Genomic DNA, 23,501 nt, shown 5'->3' on the forward strand with positions numbered 1-23,501 from the left:
CTAGAATCGGGGCAGAGGGTATTTAAGAATAATATTAATAAATTTAATTAATTACATAGAATGGGAGATCAGGTGATGTGTTGCTGCTGCAATATGTGGGAGCTGGTGGACACCATTGATGCTCACGGTGATCACATTTGCAGTAAGTGTTGGCTGCTCGAGGAATTCCGGCTCAGTGTTGAAGAGCTGGAGTCCGAGCTTCAAACACTGAGACACATCAGGGAGGGGGAGAGTTACCTGGACTCTGTATCACGAGGTATTCACACCACACCAATTAGATTAATTAATTCAGATGTAGTCCGTGGCCAGGGTCAGGATGGTGTGACTAGAAGTGAGGCAGGTACGGGGATCCAGGAGGTAGTGTTGGAGGAGCCGCAGCCCTTGCACTTGTCCAACAGGTTCGAGGCTCTTACTCCCTGTGAGGATGGGAACAGGGACTGCGGGGAGGATGAGCAACCTGGCCACAGCACCGTGGAGCGGGGGGCCATTCAAGTGGGGGGAGTTAAAAGAAATGTTGTAGTGGTAGGGGATAGTATCGTTAGGGGGCTAGATAGAGTTCTTTGCAGCCGAGAGCGAGAGTCCAGAAGGCTGTTGCCTGCCCGGTGCCAGGGTTAAGGACATCTCCTCTGCACTGGAGAGAAACTTGGAGTGGGAGGATCCAGTTGTCGTGGTCCATGTTGGTACCAACGACATAGATAGGACGAGGAAGGAGGTTCTGCTGAGGGAGTTTGAGCAGCTAGGGGCCAAATTAAAAAGCAGAACCACAAGGGTAATAATCTCTGGATTATTACCTGAGCCACGAGCGAATTTGGCTAGGACAAATAAAATTAGAGAGTTAAATGCGTGGCTCAAAGACTGGTGTGGGAGAAATGGGTTTTGCTTCCTGGGACACTGGCACCAGTACTGGGGCAGGAGGGAGCTGTTCCGTTGGGACGGGCTTCACTTGGCCAGTGCTGGGACTAGAGTCCTGGCGGATCATATAACTAGGGCTGTAGAGAGGGCTTTAAACTAACTAGTGGGGGGGGAGGTTCCTCGAGAGCAAATAATAAAAATGACAACAGAGAAGGTCATAGACTTAGGTAGCAGTGGGGAAATTAAAAACCGGAGCGTGTCAGGAAGGGGCAGAAGGTATGGAGTAAAAGGTAAAGTAATAAAAAGGGCAAAAGCAGGAACTAAATGTCACAAAACATATTTCAAAGTTCTCTATCTGAATGCACGTAGCATTCGTAACAAAATAGACGAGTTAATGGCACAAATAACTACATATGGGTATGATCTTGTGGCCATTACAGAAACATGGCTGCAGGGTGACAATGCCTGGGAATTAAACATACCAGGTTATTTAACGATCAGGAAGGACAGGCAGGAAGGAAGGGGAGGTGGGGTGGCTATGTTAATAAAGGAAGGAATCACTGTAATACAGAGAAATGATATTGGGTCAAAAGATCAGGATAATGAAACAGTTTGGGTGGAGGTAAGGAATAATAAGGGGGAAAAAACACTAGTGGGCGTAGTCTATAGGCCTCCGAACAGTGGCAACTCTGTTGGACGGAGTATCAATCAGGAAATAGTTGAGGCTTGTAATAAGGGAACATCTATAATTATGGGGGATTTTAACTATCATATTAATTGGACAAATCAAATTGGGCAGGGCTGCCTTGAGGATGAGTTCATTGAGTGTATTAGGGATGGGTTTCTTGAGCAGTATGTAACTGAACCGACCAGGGGGCAAGCAACCTTAGATCTGGTCCTGTGTAACGAGACAGGATTAATTAAAAATGTCCTAGTAAAGGATCCCCTTGGAATGAGTGACCATAACATGGTTGAATTCCATATTCAATTAGAGGGTGAGAAGGTTGGATCTCAAACAAGCGTGCTAAGCTTGAATAAAGGAGACTATGAAGGTATGAGAGCGGAATTGAGTAGAGTGGATTGGGAAAATAGATTAAAGGGTAAGACGATACATGATCAGTGGTGTACATTTAAGGAGTTATTTTACAACTTCCAAAAAATATATATTCCACTGAGAAGAAAAGGGTGTAAAAGAAAAGACAGCCATCCGTGGCTAAGTAAAGAAATTAAGGATAGTATTCGACTAAAAACAAGGGCATATAAGGTAGCCAAATCTAGTGGGAGGATAGAGGATTGGGAAAACTTTAAAAGACAGCAAAAAATAACAAAAAGATTGATTTAAGAAAGGGAAGATAGATTATGAAAGTAAATTAGCAAAAAATATAAAAACAGATAGTGAGAGTTTTTATAGTTATATAAAAAGAAAAAGGGTGGCTAAAGTAAATGTTGGTCCCTTAGAGGATGAGACCGGGAAATTAATGGTGGGAAATATGGAGATGGCAAAAACACTGAATATTTTGTATCAGTCTTTACAGTAGAGGACACTAAGAATATCCCAACACTGGGCAAACGGGGCTATGGGGGGGGGGAGGAGCTAAACACGATCAAAATCACTAAGGAAGTGGTACTCGGTAAAATAATGGGACTCAAGGCGGATAAATCACCTGGACCTGATGGCTTACATCCTAGGGTCTTGAGGGAAGTGGCGGTAGGGATTGTGGATGCATTGGTAATAATTTTCCAAAACTCCCTGGACTCGGCAAAGGTCCCGGCAGACTGGAAAACTGCTAATGTAACACCCTTATTTAAAAAGGGCAGTAGACAGAAGGCTGGAAACTATAGACCGGTTAGCCTAACATCTGTGGTAGGTAAAATTTTGGAGTCCATTATTAAGGAGACAGTAACAGGACATTTGGATAATCATAATTTAATAGGACAAAGTCAGCATGGTTTTATGAAGGGGAAGTCATGTTTGACAAATTTGCTGGAGTTCTTTGAGGAAGTAACATATAGGGTGGATAAAGGGGAACCAGTGGACGTAGTGTATTTAGACTTCCAAAAGGCATTTGACAAGGTGCCACACAAGATTATTGCTTAAGATAAAAAATCACAGGATTGGGGGTAATATTCTGGCATGGATAGAGGATTGGCTATCTAACAGAAGGCAGAGAGTTGGGATAAATGGTTCATTCTCAGACTGGCAATCAGTAACTAGTGGTGTTCCGCAGGGGTCAGTGCTGGGTCCCCAACTCTTTACAATCTATATTAACGATTTGGAGGAGGGGACCGAGTGTAACATATCAAAGTTTGCAGATGATAATAAGATGGGAGGGAAAGTAGTGAGTGAGGAGGACATAAAAAAACCTGCAAGGGGACAGAGACAGGCTAAGTAAGTGGGCAGAGATTTGGCAGATGGAATACAATACTGGAAAATGTGAGGTTATGCACTTTGGCAGGAAAAATCGTAGAGCAAGTTATTATCTTAATGGCAAGAAACTGGAAAGTACTGAAGTACAAAGGGATCTGGGGGTCCTGGTGCACGAAACTCAAAAGGTTAGTATGCAGGTGCAGCAAGTGATTAAGAAGGCCAATGGAATGTTGGCTTTCATTGCTAGGGGGATAGAATATAAAAATAGGGAGGTATTGCTTCAGTTGTACAAGGTATTGGTGAGACCGCACCTGGAATACTGCGTACAGTTTTGGTGTCCATACTTAAGAAAGGACATACTTGCTCTGAGTCAGTACAAAGAAGGTTTACTCGGTTAATTCCGGGGATGAGGGGATAGACATATGAGGAGAGGTTGAGTAGATTGGGACTCTACTCATTGGAGCTCAGAAGAATGAGAGGCGATCTTATTGAAACATATAAGATTGTGAAGGGGCTTGATCGGGTGGATGCGGGGAGGATGTTCCCGATGATGAGTGAAACTAGAACTAGGGGGCATAGTCTTAGAATAAGGGGCTGCTCTTTCAAAACTGAGATGAGGAGGAACTACTTCACTCAGAGGGTGGTAGGTCCATGGAATATGCTGCCCCAAAAAGCTGTAGAAGCTACATCATTACATAAATTTAAAACAGAAATAGACAGTTTCCTAGAAGTAAAGGGAATTAAGGGTTATGGGGAGCGGGCAGGAATTTGGACATGAGACTAGGTTTGGATCGGTCATGGCCCTGTGGGTAGCGGAGCGGGCCCAGGGGCCGTGTAGCCTGATCCTGCTCCTATTTCGTGTGTCTAATTCTGTTAGATTCAGGAGATGGTTCTGTGATAGTAGATTGGCGGTTAGGATCAGATCAGCCATGATCTTATTGAATGGCGGAGCAGGCTTGAGGGGCCGATTGGCCTACTCCTGCTCCTATTTCTTATGTTCTTATGATAACTGCTGTGCCCTTATTGCACGCATCTCTAATTTCCTGTTTAATGCCATCCCCAACCTCAGCATTACTGTTTGGGGGTCTGTATACAACTCCCACTAACGTTTTCTGCCCCATGGTATTTCTCAGCTCTACTCATACAGATTCCACATCATCAAAGCTAATATCCTTCCTTACTATTGTGTTAATCTCTTTAACCAGCAATGCTACCCACCTCTTCCTTTTTGCCTGTCCTTCCTGAATTCCCAGCCTTGGTCACCCTGGAGCTATGTCTCCGTAATTCCAATTACATCATATCCGTTTACATCTATTTGTGCAGCTAATTCATCCACCTTATTACGAATGCTCCTCGCATTAAGACACAAAGCCTTCAGGCTTGTTTTTTTAACACTCTTAATCCTTTTAGAATTATTATTTACTGTAGCCCTGTTTGATTTCCACCCTTGATTTCTCTGCCTTCCACTTTTGCTTTTCTCCTTCCTGTCTTTTGTTTCTATCCTTGCTTCCATTTCCTCTGTCTGCCTGCACAGGTTCCCAACCCCCTGCCATTTTAGTTTAAACCCTCCCCTAGAGCACTAGCAAACACTCTCCCTAATACATCGGTCCCGGTCCCGCCCAGGTGCAAACCGTCCATTTTGTACTGGTCCCACCTTCCCCCAGAACCTGTTCCAATGTCCCAGGAATTTGAATCCCTCTCCTTTGCACCATTCCTCTAGCCATGTATTCATCTGAAATATCCTTTTATTTCTACTCTGACTAGCACGTGGCACTGCTAGCAATCCTGAGATTACTACCTTTTGAGGTCCTATTTTTAAATTTACCTCCTAACTCCCTATGTTCAGCTTTTAGGACCTCATCCCATTTTTACCTATATCGTTGGTACCTATATGCACCATGACAACTGGTTGTTCACCCTCCCCCCTCCAGAATGCCCTGCAGCCATCCCGAGACATCCTTGACCCTTGCACCAGGGAGGCAACATACCACCCTGGAGTCTCGTTTGCGGCCGCAGAAATGCCAATTTATTCCCCTTACAATAGAATCCCCTATCACTATAGCTCTCCCACTCTTTTTCCTCCTGTCCTGTGCAGCAGAACCACCCATGGTGCCAGGAAGTTGGCTGCTGCTGCCTTCCCCGATAAGCCATCTCCCTCAACAATATCCCAAGTGGCATATCTGTTTGAGAGGGGGATGGCCACAGGGGACCCCTGCACTACCTGCCTGCGCCTACTACTCTGCCTGGTGGTCACCCATTCCCTTCCTGCCTGTGCAGCCTTTACCTGCGGTGTGACCAACTCCCTCAACGTGCTATCCACGATGTTCTCAGTATCGCGAATGCTCCAGTATGTATCCATTCGCAGCTCCAGCGCCACCGTGCCGTCTGTCAGTAGCTGCAGCTGGATACACTTCCCGCACACATGGTCATCAGGGACACGGGAAGTGTTCCTGATTTCCCACATAGCGCAGGAGGAGCATGCCATGAGGCCGAGCTGTCCTGGCATGACCTCCCCTTTTGATTTAATTTTAATTAAATTAATTAATCAATACCACTAATTACACTACAATTAAATTATATACTCAAGGGCCCTTGGTTACTCGCACTCCCCGATACACAACAGAGACCTTAGAAACTATAACCACAAAAATTAAGACCTTCTAAATTTTATAAACTATTAATCTTAACTGTCAAACTATACAGTAGTATAAATACTCACCTGGCCGTACTCACCCAATCAGCTGCTTCCTCTTGCCCGCGTCACTTTTTGAATCGTGACGTGGCTCCGGAACGCCGCCGCCGGTCTGAGATTGGTAAGCCTCTGCAAAAAAGCCCGCGAAAGTGAGTTTAAGTACTCACTGTCCAACTGCAGGCGCCAGAGGCCATAGAATTACATAGAATATACAGCACAGAAACAGGCCATTTGGCCCAACCAGTCCATGCTTCACTTGAGCATCCTTCCTCATCTAACTATCAGCATAACCCTTTATTCCCTTCTCCCTCATATGCTTATCTAGCCTCCCCTTAAATGCGTCTATACTATTCGCTTCAACCACTCCCTGTGGTAGCGAGTTCCACATTCTCAACACTCTGGGTAAAGAAGTTTCTTCTGAATTCCCTATTTGATTTTTGGTGACTATCTTATATTGCTGGCCTCTAGTTTTGCTCTTCCCCACAATTGGAAACACTCTTTCTCTGTCTATTCTATCAAAACCTTTCATCATTTTAAAGACCTCTATTAGGTCACCCCTCAGCCTCTCTTCCATCCCCCATTTGATTTAGGAGTACTTCAGATAAGTGTGGAAAGAGGTGAAAACTGGTAGATGGTGAAAAGACATGAAAAGAACATTACAGTGATGGAAGAACAAGGTGGAATAGTGTCCCTGGTAGGAGAGGAGGGAACGATGTGCTTGGTGGGGAAATCGTGTTCTAGGTGCTGTGGACGGCTAAGTCTGGCACGTCCTTGTTTACTCTTTCATCACCTTGATTTCTGGCTGACCTTCCTCTGGTACTCTCCCATGCAACCATCGATGCACCGCCTGTTAATTCACATCTTGCCACAACATTACCTACTCCACTGTGATCTTTGCATACCATCCATCAGTTTTCACTTCTTTCTAGCTGTGTTTCTTTTTTTCAAAAAAACCAAACTGGATCTCTGATCGGAGTCCGCATTTGTAACTGCATCCTTTTGATTTGCTCATTCTTATGAAGAGGTTTGCTTGTCTTTAGTTTCCAGTTCTGATGGGTTACACTGAAAATATTAAGCTGTCTTCTCTTTGAAGATGCTGATGAATCTTTTAGATCTTTACACCATTTTCTATTTTTGATTTCAGATTTTCAGCATTTGATGAGTTTTTTCATTTTATCCGATGGGGTTGATTTTTAACTGGGGTTGCAGACGGTGTCGTGTGTTTAGGAGGGAAACCCTCAATGGGAGGCCAGGGCCATTTTAACTCCCAAGCCTCGTTAAGTAATCCAGGACCGTCTCCTGTCCGAAATTGGTGGGAGCCAAAATCAGGTTGTGAGCCAGAGTATGCCGGGGACCTAAGAGAATAGTGCCTGGCATAAAGTTAGTGCTGGGCAGGAGCTTTGGTAGATGATGCCAGCGCTGAGAGGAAGTGGCAAGGCTAGGGCGGCCCAAGGACTCCTTGCGAGTGGAGCACTGCTGCTCCTCCTGGCACACACGGATTCCACAGAGAAGTAATTTTTTAAACTTACCCTGGTCTCTTCTGGCCATCCCGTGACTCCCGCTATGGTTCAGCGGTCAAGGTTGGCCCTATGTGGGCCTCCAGAATCCGGAAGTCAAAATGCTGTTGCCATGCCGATGACTCCATCGGACCCCTGAGGTTTCAATGTAAAGTCGGCCCGCACCTGCCAGGGCAAGTGGCCCTCTTGTGTCTGAATTAAGCTAACTAACATGGTGGGGGGCAGGAGTTAGTGAGACCCACCCCCCCCCCCCCCCCTTTGCCAGGCAGGTGGGGGCGTTAAAATCTACCGCAATAACTTCTTGCTGATAGCACAGGATCAGCCATATGTGTTGTCAGTGGTCATGAGGCTTAGCCAGTTGTTGCAAAAATGAGCTTAGCCAAGTGGACGATTTCTGCACTTGAGGCATTTAAAATCATAAAGGGTAGATGCAGAGGAACTATTTCCTCTGGTTGGGGAATTCAGAACAAGTAGATTTAATCTTAAAATTAGAGCTAGTACAGTTAGGCTTGAAATTGGGAAGCATGTTTTTGCTAGGGGAGTGGAAATGTGCAACTCTCTTCCTCTAAAAGGCTGTGGATGCTCCTAATTGAAATTTTCAACACTGTGATTTATTGTTAGGTGAGGGTATCAAAGGATATGGAAAAAATGTAGATCAATGCAGTTGAGGTACAGATTTAATTGAAAGGTGAAACCGGCTCAAGTGGATGAATAGCCTACTCCTGTTTCTAAGCACTGCTGAAACATAGGGCTGGATTTTGTCAATGGGGGCGCATTGGGGATGGGACTGCTGGTTTTTGGGATTCAGTCCCGCCCCCAACAACGTCTAGCCAACCCATGCTATTTTTCCTTGATTGGCCTTGTTATGCCTGCCCTGCGGGCTTAGCTGGCCAATTGAGGGAAAGCCGGTGACCCAGGACGTCAGCGTATGACGTTTTATCTGTTGGAAAATTTTTGACAGATGAATTGTCAGCATTTGACAGCTTTGGGAAGCTGTCAAACACTGACAATCTCTGTTCTAAGGTGAGCCCTTGCACAAAGACTCACCAAAACCCCTCTCCTCAGCAGAAATCAGATGGCTGTTGCACCTGAGAATGCAGCAGCCATTCTGTTATCTCTGCCGTTGAGATGAGGCACCTCCGGATCCCCAGGGGTTGAAGCCTGCAGGAAGAAGCAAAGGTAAGTAAACTTTTTCTAACACTTTACACTCGCCTCTCAAACATACCTCTCCACACGTGCACCCATCACTCACCTCTACAGCGGGCTTTTTGATCCCTCTCACCCCTGCAGACCCACTGCTCACCTCGCTGGCCCTGGCGAGGTTTGCAGCTGTCGGGAAGCCCGCACTTGCAGGGGTAAATTGGGGATAAGCCTCAAAACTGCCTGTTAACAGGCAGTTAATTGGCTCTAATCCCCATCCCGCCTCGAGATGGGTCCCTGCGCGAGTCGGGGACCCACCTCCCAGGGAGATGGCACGGAGGTGGGTTGGGAGCGCGGTCGGTACCCGCTCCCAATTTCTGCCATTTTCCCGGCAGTCCCGCCTCCATATCTGCCACCCCAGGGCTGGCAAAATTTCCCCCCCATGTCACTTCTCTGTGGAGGCACCTGGTGTAGGCTGGCGTGGATGCTGTTTCTTCTGTGCTAATTTGTCAGAGAGTGGCTCCACTCTGCTCTCCAGATCACCGCATAACTCCATTGAAATTCTGTTAACGGACCTGACTCTTCCATTTAGCCATCCAACAAAAATCTTTGTTATTGGAAAAAGCTGTATAAAATCTGGGCTGCCCAAGAAGCTTGTGTTGCTTAGTACTGGCACATGCTATGGTGGAGTCTCTGTAAATCCATTTCCTGAAAAAAAAAATGTGCTGAAGTACCAAGATTGCTAGTTAGTGATACCACAGAAGATGATGTGTTTATTTTATCTCCCTTTCAATTTAGGTGCTCCTTTGGTACTGGTTTTTACCAAGGCTATTTTTGAGGTTGCTTTGTGTGTGGGTGGGTGGGGGAGGTGAGGCCAAGTCTTTCCCCCTTCTGTTTCTTTTCAGTCTCCTCCTAGTTGCCAGGAATTTATGACCACATGCTTCACTTTGGTTATTCTTCGGGGAATGTTGCAGTCCTTGGTGGCCTGTAAGTTAGAAGTGTAAAGTGATTCATTTTGGTTGGAAGAATGAGAAGACACAATATGAACTAAATGGTACAATTTTAAAGGGGGTGCAGGAAGAGAGACACCTGGGGGTGTATGTACACAAATCTTTGTGGAGGAGACAGGACAAGTTGAGAAGGCTGTTGGAGGCATACGGGATCCTTCGCTTTTATAAATGGGAGCATGGAGTGCAAAAGCAAGGAAGTTAGGCAAAACCTTTATAAAACGCTGGTTAGGCCCAGCTGGAATATTGTGGCCAACTCTGCACACCACACTTTTGAAGACCAATATCAAGGCCTTGGAGATGGTGCAGAGGAGGTTTAATAGAATGGTACTGGCGATGAGGGACTTCAGTTATGTGGAGAAGCTGGGATTGTTCTCCTTAGAGCAGAGAAGGTTGAGGGGAGATTTGATTGGTTTTTCATTCATTATTTTAAATAAGAGAAACTGTTTCCAGTGGTAGAAGGATCGATAACCAGAGGGGACAGATTCAAGGTCATTGACAAAAGAACCAGAGGTGACGTGAGGAATTTTTTTTTTAACAGCATGTTATGATCTGGAATGCACTGCCTGAAAGGGTGCTGGAAGCAGATTCAATAGGAACTTTCAAAAGAAATTGGATAAATACTTGAAGGGCAAAAAATTGCATGGCTATGGGGAAAGAGCAGGGGAGTGGGACTAATTAGATAGCTCTTTCAAAAAGCCAGCATGGGCATGATGGGCCAAATAGCGGCCTCCTGCGCTGTATCATTCTATGTAACATTGGAGTCTGCATTCCAAAGCTTAATTTTTCAGGTGGGCCTAGCGATAAGCTTGGATTTGGAGAAGAAACAGGTTATTAATCCCATCCATTGAATGCGCACGCGCACCATTTTTGTTTTGAACATGATTGCTTCTGGTATGACCGGCCAAGATCTTGCTACTATGCCAATCTAGAAGGACTTGCCCTAGATGTTGAGCTTTTGCTGAGGATCTCAACATTTGCATTGCTTGTCTTGTGGGGGATTTGATCTCCCAATGTCCTCGTGGAGTTTGGCATGTATAGACCAACAATTATTTTTGATTGCCAAGGTAGACTGGTTTATTGTGCTATTTTCATGCACTTTTTGTGTTTCCCTAAAGTCTTGCTATGATTTCAAATAAACATAATTTAAAAAACAACATTCAGCAACCCAGACTTGGTCTGTGATGGGACTTTCCACTGATTTACTGTTTGATCATGCTGTGGGCTCAGCATCTAGTGGTGTGCACAATCAATCAGTGATTTTAAAGACTCTTAGTTACTTGATAGTTGGTATGTTACTGATTTTTTTTTTTTAACCAAATAACTATAACAAGACCTTTTCGCATAGAAGAAAATGTTTTAATATGTGCTTTTGCAGCTCGCCTAACCCCAGAGTATGCACAAGATCAAATTACAGACTGGAACAATTCTGACTTGCCTCAGCAGTCATTGTTCTTGGACATTCTGGTGAGCAGTATTGGTAAAATCTCACTGCACCACAAAAAAATAGTTATATTCCAATAATTGGGTTGGACACGTCATCTGGACCCAGCAGGTTTCTCTTGGGACTAATTTGGCTGCTGTGACTTCCTTCTGTGGTAAATACTTTAATGGCTTCCAGAGAACCTTCCATTAGTAAATCATATAATGGAAAAGTTTGTTGTCTGGTGCTCTTCCAGAAAACTGGATCCATTATCGTGCAGAGCTCTTGAAATTCCATTTGGAGCAAGAAGTTATGATTCATTCTTTTATCCTCCTCCAGATAATGAAACCTGTTTTCCAATTCTGATTTATGTGATGCCAAGAGGTTTTTGAGCTATTGTATTGATTGAACAAGAATGTTTCATAAAGATTGTGTCCTTTGGAGCAGAAACATCTACTTCGACCATCACAAATATTGGCCAAAACCTGTTTGAATTTATCCTACATCACGATTACCTAGCCGATAGGATAATCCATTTGATAGCCCAACTGATCTGCCTACTCATCATGTTCTATAAACCCTACTTGTGTGAGAAATGTCCAGTTGGCTCTTGAATCCATTTATACTGTTTGCTTCAGCGGTCTTTCCTGGTAACTTATTCTGCAAAGTCTATTACTTGACTGCACTGCTTAATCTTCCTAATTTTTAACAACTTGTGCTCCCTGGTACGTGAACCTTTCACCACCATGAATGATTTGCATGCAAGTTTCAATTAGGTCATTTTGGAATCTCCCTCCTTCCCCCCCCCCCCCCCCACCCCCCCTTTGCGGGGGTGGGGGTTGGGGGGGGGGGGGCCTCCAAGAGAACAAGTCTGGTTTTCTTAATATTTGTTTTATCTGACACTTGGAATCATTTGTATTGTTTGCCTCTTCACTCACTCGAGAGCAATAAAATTGTCCCTATTACAGGGTGACCAGAATTGCGCATACTATTCTGAATGGCTTATTCAGCAATAAAAGGGAAAGATTTCCTTTGTGCACCTTTGTTTTTCTGCTCTAATGCTTTATCCTGGTGCCCCTCCCCCTGCCAAATTAGTTTAAAACCTCCCCACAGCACTAGTTAACCTCCCTGCAAAGACATTGGTCCCAGTCCTGTTGAAGTGCAACTTGTCCCTTTTTTATACAGGTCCCTCCGACCCCAGAACTGGTCCCAATGCCCCAGGAATCTGAAGCCCTCCCTTCTGCACCATTTATCCAGCCATCAACCTGCCTTATCTTACTACTCCTATATTCAATAGCACGTGGCACTGGGAGTAATCCAGAGATTACCACCTTTGAGGTCCTGCTCTTTCACTTCTTTCCAAACTCCTTAAACTCTGACTGGAGGACCTTGAATCTTATTCCATCCTTATGTCATTGGTTCCAACATGGACCACGATTTCTAGCTGTTCCCCTTCTCCCTGCAGAACATTCTGCACCTGTTCCATGGTATCCTTTGCCTTCTCACCACCAGGGAGACAACACACCATGCCAGACTGACCGCAAAAATAAGATGGCTTGGAGGATCTCGTGAGGGACTGAATGAATTGTAGTGACAGTCGTTAATCTGAGGAGTGCAGTCAAAGCTGGCACTCATTTATTCAGTTTGCGGGATATTGTTTGGCTTGGAGGAGTTACTGAGTCTGTGGTGATGTCAGCATCCACTGTTTTATGACTTGTGTTTAAGTTGACAGAAATAAACAGATGAGGTTCTTTTGTACCAAAAAAAAACTGGATCTTCACCACATGATGTGGTACTGAGCCATAGAGCAGGTAGGTTCCATGCTGCCGGTGGACTGTGGCAGTTGGGCTCCGCACCCCTGCTGTAGGAAGGGGACAAAAACATCGCTTGGGTTCTTATTGCTAGCCATTGACTTGTGCGGGAAAGTGCATGTGTATTGATGCCCGGTAAGGGCAGGATTGGGTTTAACTATATCCTATCCCCTAAATAGTTGAATAGCCTGATACCGCCAGCTGCCTAGACACAACACCTTGAAGAATGACCACTTGTTCGCGGTCCTGGAGGACGGTAATTGGCAATGAAACCATAATCCAACAAGAGTCACTGTCCTCTGAAGATCTCTTGTAAAAATAAAAGTTGGGTGCTATTAGAGAGGCTTGCTCTTTCAATGGGCTGGATATTAACTCGGAGGCAGGGAAGGAGCAGGGGTGCTGCTTTGAGGTCAGCTGGCTGTGGGGCGGGTAGGCCTTTGGCACCAGGCCGCAGTGGGGGTAGGGTAGGAAAAAGATCGGAAGGGTAGGGGGTGGTTGTAGCGGGTAAACTGGACCCAGCAGGTGTGGAAAGGCACTTATCTCGTGGATCCAGCAGCCCTCGCCTCCCTTTTCCTGAGGCCCGGAAAACTCGGCTGGCCAGGGTTAAATTTAAAATGGTGGTTAAATATGAGGCACGCAGCCTCATTATAATATTTAAATTGCCAACCCGCCTCCTGGGAGCGGGTTGGTTGCCCAATCCGCCTCCGTTAAAACCGGAAATGGGCGGGTTGGGAATCAGACTTTTTTACATTTTGACACCCGACCCAAACCCGCCCAATTTTTGGGGGTTAAGATTCCCCCCCCCCCCCCCAATGTTTCCCCTGTTCTCCTGTTTTTATAAATATCTGGTAAGACTTATGCTAAAATAAAATGGAAACCGTAAAAACGAACTTTCTTTTACAAATTTCTGCACTCCCAGTGGGCTTACTCTGATTTATTTTACTTCCCAGCATGAGGGGGAGTCAGTACATGTCCCTACTAACTGGAAATAAAGTCAAACTGAAAAAGGAAGTTTCATAATTGTGATTGATCATATTTCCTGGTAGAGTTGCTTTTATATTATTTTCATATTGATTTATTTTTCTGATGAATGTTTAGGATGTGAATGCTACCCAGGGATTCCGATCACCCGACCCTTTTCCTGTTTAAAACTCCTTATGTGTCATTTGGAAACACCCAACCCAGACTCTTTTTGTAGTTGTTAGTCACCAAAGTCTAGAAATGCATGGGGGTTCCCTTAAGTACTTTGCATGTAGAGTTTACAGTTTTGAAAATGCCAAAATAATCTGAAAAATACTGATGCCTCCACTCGGCTAGAAATATAAAGCCACCTGTTTTAAAACCAGTGTTCCAAATATGTTTTTAGAAATCTACTTTTAGTTGATATTTTTGTTCCAAGATGTGCTCCTGGATTGTTACTACATTTCTAATGTTCTGCTGAGCTGGATAAATATTTAACTAAATGACAGACTGTCAGTCAAAGGAATAAAAGCTGTGTGGGAGCTGTTTACTTCATTTTCACGCACTTTAAATGTAATTTGGTTTACCCCAATTCTACCATGAGAGATTTTTGTGTTTTTTTTTTCTCCGCCACCACCCCCCCCCCCCCCCCCCCAAACATGCACACATCGTAATGTCTTTCTCTATTCTGTTGCTGTAATCTGAGGACGATTGATAAAATCGGTAGAAATCTGTCACTGCCCTGAGTAATGTCTGGTGCAACAGTCAAGATGCGGAGGGCCAGTAGAGTTGTGGTTGGGTCAGCCTGCCTGTATTCAGGATAACATAAGTCCTAATTCCCAGAATCATTTATAGCACAGAAGGAGGCCAGTCACTTCATCATGCCGGTGCTGGCTATTCGAGCTATCTGCTTAGTCCCATTTGCCCTGCCTTTTTCCCATGTATTGTTTTTTTTTTTAAAAAGGTTAAATATTTATTCACTTCCCTTTTTAAGCTATTATGGATTCTGTTTCCAACACAGTTGCTTGTATGGCATTTAATTGTCTTAACAATCCACTGCATTCTTAAAAACACCTGACTTCTCCCCTCATTGTTTTAATTATGAGCTTAAATTTATGACCTTTAGTTACTAATTCATCGACCAGTGGAACTAGATTTTTCCCAATTTATCTTTTTAAACTCTCGTAATTTTGAACATTTCTATCGGACCTTGTCTAACGAGAAGATCTTCAGTTTCTCTAGTCGAATTCTGTTTATAATAAAGAATTGCTTTTGGCAGAATTGTCATATCAGTTTAAAATGTTGTTTAGCTTAGTACAGTGATATGCTTTAAAGCTCCTGTGGTGGTTGGTTGAGTGGGTGTTTCATCTCTGGTGAAACCTGTGCTTCCTGGCAGCCTCCTGCTAACAGCAACACTGAAACCAATTCATGCAACAGTTGCAGCAAAATCGATGTTGTATAGGTGCTCAGTGCAGCTAAACTCTGACAATCCTCCAATTATTCCACCTCCGCTAGTGAGCTCATTTCTAGCTGCTTGTTTTAATTTCCCCCCCCAGCAAAAAACTATCTTGACAATTTCACTCCCATTTTTATCTGAGGGGAAGTTTCAGAAAACTAGCTGTAGCTTAGAAAAGGAAAAATAGCAGCTATTATTGCTGTTGGACAGCACTAGGAAACATCCTCCAAAGGCAACTTGGTGTTTATACAGTTGTGGCAGTAAGTGTAAATGTTTGTGGACCCGCTGTTGGTACTGCATATTCTGATCAATGATTTTGTAAAACATCCGATCAGGTATTTCAGTGTACAACCTCAATAAATGAAGGTGGCATTTTTGACCTGTGCTGATCAATATGGCATCATATGCTAGTCGCAGTTGAGGTAGATGGTGATGAACAGAGGTGATTGTGAGGGAAGATTTCCTGTGTAGTGGAACCGAAGACCTTCGCTCATTAATGATTTCGCAATAAACCTCATGCCCCACCCCTCGTGTTATTCATAAGCTGAGTTGTGTTTTTCCAGTTCATTAGGCCTATCATGTAAATAGGTTTTCTGTTCTTCCTTCGGTGTTTGATGATTTTTTGAAGGAAATATAGAGGCTTTAGAACCTCATTGATCTGAGTTTTTTTGCAGAATTACTAGGTCATTTTGAATTGAGTCATGAGAAGGTTTCCTTGTCCACTGTGTTGTAATATAACTTTGTATTGTGGTAAGCGTTGCTTAAGTCTCCATGAATTGCAGTACAGTAATACATTTTGACAGTGCATTATGACATGGCCTTTTAGATATTTTTTGTACGGTATACTAGGTCTTCAGCTGCTTTATTAAGAAATCACTGAATGTGACCTGGAGTGAAGTGTAGGTGCCTCCTCGTTATGGTAGTTCCAATTGAGAATGCACTGTCAGGAACTGCAGCGTGAACCTGTGTTGGAGCTTTTAGTTTTTCTTTAAATCCTTAGTGTGTTAAGATATGCAGATGTAAGTTTACATTTATTGTGATGGAAAAACTCTATACAGTTAATTGTTACATTGAGATATGGCTTTGTAGTGTACTGGTAAGCTATGCATTTGATTATTTTCTGTGAGCCATTTTAAACATTGCTGTTTTGTTTAATAGGCGAAGCCAAGAACCTACCTCCATACCATGGACCAAACAAGATGCGGGATTGTTTTTGTACTGTAAAGCTGGACCAAGAAGAGGTTTTTCGAACGAAAATAGTTGACAAATCTTTAAGGTAATCACTGCAGTCTGGTTCTCGATCTGATGTTGATGTGACATGTAGCTGCTCAGTCCTATAGTGTTAGGAAGACTGGAGACAGCAGTGTTGGAGAACAGAAAGCTGATCTAGACAAGCAACATATGAGGCTTTGCTAAAATTAACAAAAAAAAACAAATAAACCATTTAGCAGATGGTATGATGTGCATTCATGATTTTATGCTGGAATTTTGGCATTAGTGCACTGTAAAATGGCCAAGTGCATCTTGATGCTGAAAATCAGTGTTGGGCAAACTGTCGTGATCTCCCACCGAGCGATTCAGTTGGCTCCTGTATTAAAAGCAGCTAATGCAAAGTCTGCCCCCCAAAAAGTAAGGCTTAGAAGCAACACCTCAGCCTACAGTGCCACCATTTACAGCTTGATGATTCAAAAGAGTTGCCTAGTGTCGTCATTTTTTTTTTCAATCATCACATTTTCATCGGCTCTCTACTTGTGGGAAGCACTTTTTTTTTTACATGCGTTTTTTATATCTGTGTGGAGTTTCGCCTTCTGCAACTCGACAGCTACGTGAGCAGGCAGCACCATGAGCATTGCTTACTACTTGTGTCGCTGCTGAAAATGGAGCCTGCAGTGTGGAGGGGACAGTACCCACATAAAATTAATTTGCACAGTTGCATTTGGTAAGTTTCTGCTTTACTTTCTATCTATTGGGGCATGTGGCCTCATTTTTCTCCTCTTATTGTGAAGGCTGCACTCTGAGCCATACTTGCAGGTTGCCAAAGCTGCTTCAGGCAGACTTGCCATTTTTACAGATGTAGGGGCAACCTCAAAAATGACCAAAATTATAGCAGCATCGATCCATTTTTATACCACGAGAGTTGAGATTTTCAAAGTAACTAAACCAACGTGTAATTAGTGCTTCCTTTTTATTACATTACCCATTCCTCTCTCTCGTTTGTTTGTCTTAGTTTCAGGACATCTTTTGTATTTAGGCAGTGAGCTGCCTGCTGACTAATTTTAGCCACTCGGTTAACATGACATTTCCCCCAGCCACGATTTAGGATAAATTGTAAATTCCCATGCAATCCTTGAGATAGATCCTTTATTTTATTGATTTCAGTATATTCTATGCACAAGTATATTCGAGTTAGAGTAATCTGCTCCCTCTGCAGCACTTCTCTTCCCTCCCCCTCCTTTTCCCTATCAAATAGTGAACCCCGAGTACAACCATTTAGGAACTTTAATATGCTACATTTTGTAAAACTAGTGAACAACAGTGTCAAACAGCTGCAATTTAATTCGGAGTGTAACAAGAAAAGTGAACAATACACAGGGAAAACCCAGTAATTTATTTCTTAATGTAGCCTTTTTGGATTTCTTACCCCCACACCCCCCCCCCCCACCCCAACCCCTTCTAGCTGTCACTTTATTTTCATTCCCCCTCTCTATCCCCAGCAGGATAGGGGGAAAATGAAAAATAATTGATCGCAGTAGAGGAAAAGAATGTAACCGGGTGTACAAGCTGCATGAAAAAACAGAACTGAAAAGTCCAAAGTGAAGAGGCAGAGAGCTTTTATACTCCATTACGTTTGCTCTTTTAGTTCTATAGGGATTACACGGTGCTAAAACACTGCCCTTTTGGCCGAGAGTAAATTTAACCCGTGGATGTCTTTTTTAATATTTGTGCTCTGGGTCAGAATGATGCATGCAGCTTGAAGAATTAAACAATTTATCTTTTTACAATATACAGATTCATATATTTCTAATTTTGTGGACGTTTTTAAATTGGAAATGTACAGGATGTAATCTTGCCTAAAGGCCTAATGAAATAATCTGCATGCATCAGAATGGAAATGATGCTCAATGTTAGTCAACATGTACAATATATATTTTTTAATCGGTTATAGACTATACAAATAGGGGCCTGATTTTATACAGAGATTAATAATGGCACATCTCATTAAAGTCATGCTCAACCTTTATATCCTGTCCTCAAAGGTTTCTCTTGAGCAATGAATTTCGGTGTGTCAGAATGGGCAGACCCTTAAACCCTCCTGTGTGTGTTGTGTATATGAGAGAAGGGGGGTCGAGGAGTAGGAACGTCTCTATACCATGTTTGTCCAAATAATATACCAAACTTGCCCAGTGAAATGTACTGTGCTGAATTTACTGGATGAGGCGGTCCTTTCTTGATACCTGATGAGATCTCAAAGCTCAGTTATATTACTTGGAAACACATACCGTTTTTGTCCTAAATGTCCCCTTGGAGCTAACGCACCAGGTATTTGTGTAATCATGCCGTAACCTTGATTGTAAGGACAATATTGCAGGGACAGATAATGAGACAATGTGTAATGTAGGGTTTTAATTCTAGGCTGTAGCCTGTAATACATTAATATTGACTCATTGCTCAAAGCAGTACTGCTTGGAATGTGCTTGGAAACATGAATCAGATATAAAATGTGTAGTAAACGGAAAAGGTTAATTTATAATGCATCCAATTAGGAAGATATGCATCTTTTTTGTGGAATTGGATAGAAAGGAATAGTTTGTACATGCTTAATTATTGGCTAAAAATAATGGAAATAAAAGCATGAAATGCTGTAAAGGCAGAGCAGCTTGCTTACCATTTGAAAGAGGGGTTAATTTTTTCAATGTAACCTTTCATTTGATGCCAAGAACAACAAGAAATCTTTCTCTTAGATACTGATTAACTTGCCGTTTCAATTTCTTCTCCAATTTCCAGCATTTGTGTTATCCCCACCACTTGGATTTTGAGCTGTGGGGAAATGATTTCCTGGACTGCAGTCTGTGATCATCCAAAGCTCTGCTGCCTGTATCCTAACTCGCACCAAGTCCAGTTCACCCATCACCTCTGCTCGCTGACCTACATTAGCTCCTGGTCCGGCAATGCTCGATTTTTAAAATTCTCATCCTCCTTTTCAAGCCTCTCCAGGGCCTTGTCCCACCCTATCTCTGTAACCTCCTTCAGCCCTACACCCCTCAGATCTCTGCACTCTAATTCTGGCCTTTTGAGCAACCCCAATTTTAATCGCTGTACCATTGGTGGCTGTGCCTTCAGCTGCTTAAGCCCGAAGCTCTGGAATTCCCTCCTTAAACCTCTCCACCTCTCTCTCCTCCTTTTAAGACGCTCCTTAAAACCTGCCTCTTTTAACTAAGCTTTTGGTCAGCTGTCCTAATATCTCCTTATGTGACTCGGTGTCCAATTTTGTTTGATAACGCTCCTGTGAAGCGCCTTGGGACACTTTACTACATTCAAAGTGCTGTATAAATGCAAGTTGTTCTTGAAACCATTTTATATTCTAAAGTTCCTGTTTTATTTTTAAAGTTTGTAAATATATCAAAAAATGGCAAATAGGATGGCTGTGATACAGATCCACAGAGGGTTTGCCAATCTTGTTTTGAATGGTAAAGCATACAGCACTGCCTTATATAGCCTCTAATGGGGGTAAGAGAATGTCTTTTTTAAATCTGTATTGCTAGATCTGATTTGTATCCATCACTCTTGTAACCGCTAAAGCAGCACTATGCCCAATAACAATTTGGTGTTAGAAAAGCCATCTTTATAGCTGTAAACTTTTATTTTTTAACTCTGACTGCCTTGTTAGATTTCTATATCTCTGGCCAGATTTTTGCAGTCCCACTCTCGGGTTGCCGCCTGGGAAGCTGGCATTAACCTGCATGATCCAGTTTCGCTGTTGACAAAACCGGTGCACACGGATGGTCTTGTGTTGCCGTTGCTTTTTCCTGTGGAAGGTGTTCTAGTCTATAATATTGTACTACAACAGAGTTGCCGTTCTGTGCAGCATTACGTTTTTTAAACTGCTCTCTGCGAGTAGAACAGCAGCAGCATGCATTTATATCGCATATTTAACATTTAAAAAAAAAAAGGCCCGATGCACTTCAATGGCAAAGAAAAACTGGATGCCAAACCAAAGATATTAGAAGGAATGAACAGCAGCTTAGTCAAAGAGGTAAGTTTTAAGTAGGGCCGTTAAGCTCAACCCGTCCACGTCAGCACTTGGCTCTAATCGCATTTACCCACCCTGTTCTCATCGCCTCCTTTTTTCTTCATTTATCTATCCAATTTAATCATAAATGTTGACCTAGTTTTTGCCTCTAATACTAACTCTGGAAGCAAATTCCACAGCCTCAATCCTCTGGAAAAAGTTTCTCGTGCCCTGTTCTAAACCTCTGCCATTTAACCTTGCATTTATGGCCTGAATTTCTTGACCCATCAACTACTGGACACTGTGTGCTTCTACCTACCCTGTGCCATCCATTTATAATTTTAAACACTTTTCTATTATATCGCCCCATAATCTGTGTTGTTCCAATGAAAAAAGACTTAATTTTTCACATCTTGGTATTTGTATTTCCTCGTACCAGGCAATGGCATGGTGAATCTGCGTTGTACCCCCTCTAATGTCTCAATACCCTTGTAGCATGGATTCCAATACTGCGAGGTATTAGTAAGGTTTTATATAGGTTCATAATTACCTCTTGGCTTTTATATTTTATACCTCGAGATTAAAAAAAAAACCTTCTCTGCACATAGGAACAGGAATAAGCCATTCAGCCCCCTCGAGACTGTTTCACCATTCAATGAGATCGTGGCTAATCTGTATCTTAACTCCTTCCATCTGCCTTGGCTCCGTGTTCTTTTATACCCTTGTTTAGCAAAATTCTATTGATCTCCGATTTAAAATTATTAATTGAGCTAGCAGCTACTGTTTTTCATGGGAGAGAGTTCCACACTTCTACCACTCTGTGTGAAGTGTTTCCTAACTTCTCTCCTGAATGGCCTGGCTCTGATTTTAAGGTTATGACCTCTTTGTCCTAGACTTTCTCGCCAGCGGAAAATGTTTCTCTCTATCTACCCCATCAATTCCTTTCAAAATCCATAAAAACTCAATCAAATCACTCCATAATAAACTTCTATATTCCAGGGAATGCAAGCCTAGTTTATGTAATCTCTCCTAATCTAACTCTTGGAGCCCTGGTAACATTCTGACAAAATTGCGCTGCACTCCTTCCAAGGCCAATATGTGCTTTCTAAAGTACAGTGCCCAGGACTGTACACAGTGCTCCAGATGTGGTCTCCATCTGGACTTTGTATAGCTGTATCAAAACTTCCTTCCCTTTTATATTCTAATCCTCTAGTTATAAAGGCTAACATTCCATGAACCTTTTTGATTTTTTGTGCCTGACTACTACATTTTAGTGATCTGTGTACATGGGCCCCTAAATCTCTCTGAACTGCCACTGTTCCTAGCTTTTCACCCTTTAAATAAGAGACCTATCCTTTTTTGGTCCAAAATGGATGACCTCACACTTGCCTGCATTGAAATCCATTTGCCACAATTTCGCCCACTCACTTAATCTATCAATATCTTTGTAATTTTATGCTGCCCACGAAACCACTTACTATACCGCCAATCTTCTCTCTCCTCCCCGTCCTGTCTTGAAACCAAAAATTCTAAGGGTGCCTCTGCACAGCTCTGGTTTACATCAGTTAGCTTAGCATAGGTGAGGAATTGAAGCTGGGATCATCTTGGTTTGTGTTGGTCAACTACTCATTGCCTTGACCAACTGAGCCATAGGCAGATCTCACTCCTGAACAAGAGCACAGTGGTGGTAGCAGAACGTTCATTCCTGAAGCTGAAGTGGCGCTTATAGAAAAACTAACTGGCTGCAATCAATCCACATGGATGGTACGATATGTTTTGAGGTTTGTGTTATGAGTGGGTAGTGGGGTGAACTGCAGGACTTAAATGAAATATATCTACAGTATGCTTGAAACAAATAGTTTCATAAATATGAACTGGAAAAGGGGAAACTCCCTGAATCGGAATGAAGTTGGGAGTGCAGATTTTGTTTGTAATTCACTCCAACAGTATTCTGTACTATGGAGATGTACAGAATCTTGGGTTATACTGTAAACAGTTAATTTAAGTACTATGGGTTACTTCATTGTTGCATTTAAGGTATTTTTAAAAAATGGCAGTGTGTTTCTGTTCATAACCTTTTCCAGTTGTAGTTGATTCTAGTTATGGCTGCTTTATCTGGTTGTTACAGGTATTAAGTGATCCAGTAACTCGTGCATTGCAGTGTTGGACTCTTGACCTGGAGATCAGAATTCAAATATCAATCTCAACTCATGGTCATATTCCGGCTTTCCATCTGAGCCAATCATTTGTGGAGGGAGAGAGCTAGCCAGGAAAATGGGGTTTTCCCTTGTCCCCTCCCCACACCCCAAAAGCATGTCTTCTGGTTAGGCGGGCAGGGAGTTGGATTGATGTACTTGATTGATATGTGTGCTATAGTTGTAGCCAGAGAATCTCCTGCAATGGTTTCTCTTCCTGCACTGTTGCTTCTGGAGCTTCCCAAGGATCTATACTTAGGCCCCCTGCTATTTCTCATCTACATGCTGCCTCTCGGCAGCATCATCTGAAAACACGTCAGATTCTATATGCACGCTGATGACACCCAGTTCAAACTCGCCACCATCTCAATCCCTCCACTGCCTCAGATTTGTCATGCTGCTTGTCTGACATCCAGTATTGAATGTGCAGAAATGTCCTCCCAATTAAATATTGGGAAGAACGTAGCCACCAACTCCATTCCCTAGCCATCATCTCCGTCCCCCTCCCTGGCTACTGTCTAAAACTGAGCCAGACTGTTTGCAACCTCAACGTCCTATTTGACCCCGAGATGATCTTCCGACCTTATATCCTCGCCATCACCAAGACCACCTTCGCAACATCGCCATTCACTGCCCCTGCATCAGCCCATCTGCTGTTGAAACCTTCATCCGTGCTTTTGTTACCTCCAGACGAGGCTATTTCAATGCTTTTCTGGCTGACCTTCCACCCTCTAAACTTAGGATCAACCAAAGCTCTGCTGCCAGTATCCGAACTCTCACCAAGTCCCGTTCACCCATCACGCCTGTGCTCGCTGACCTACATTGGCTCCTGGTCCAGCAATGCATCAAA

General features: G+C 43.2%; 1 protein-coding gene across 1 annotated transcript in view; it reads left to right on the top strand.

Moving 5' to 3' along the window:
- Positions 1–23,501, top strand: part of rasa2 (RAS p21 protein activator 2) — a 191,712-nt gene that overhangs the window by 19,991 nt on the left and 148,220 nt on the right. The window contains exon 2 of the mRNA XM_085989925.1: positions 16,385–16,502. Within this exon, the coding sequence (XP_085846051.1) occupies positions 16,385–16,502 (118 nt within the window). The remainder of the gene's footprint in view (positions 1–16,384; positions 16,503–23,501) is intronic.

Source organism: Somniosus microcephalus, chromosome 6 (assembly GCF_052327205.1).
Source record: "Somniosus microcephalus isolate GS21.2 chromosome 6, FLI_Smic_1.0, whole genome shotgun sequence".
NCBI classification, from domain to species: domain Eukaryota; kingdom Metazoa; phylum Chordata; class Chondrichthyes; order Squaliformes; family Somniosidae; genus Somniosus; species Somniosus microcephalus.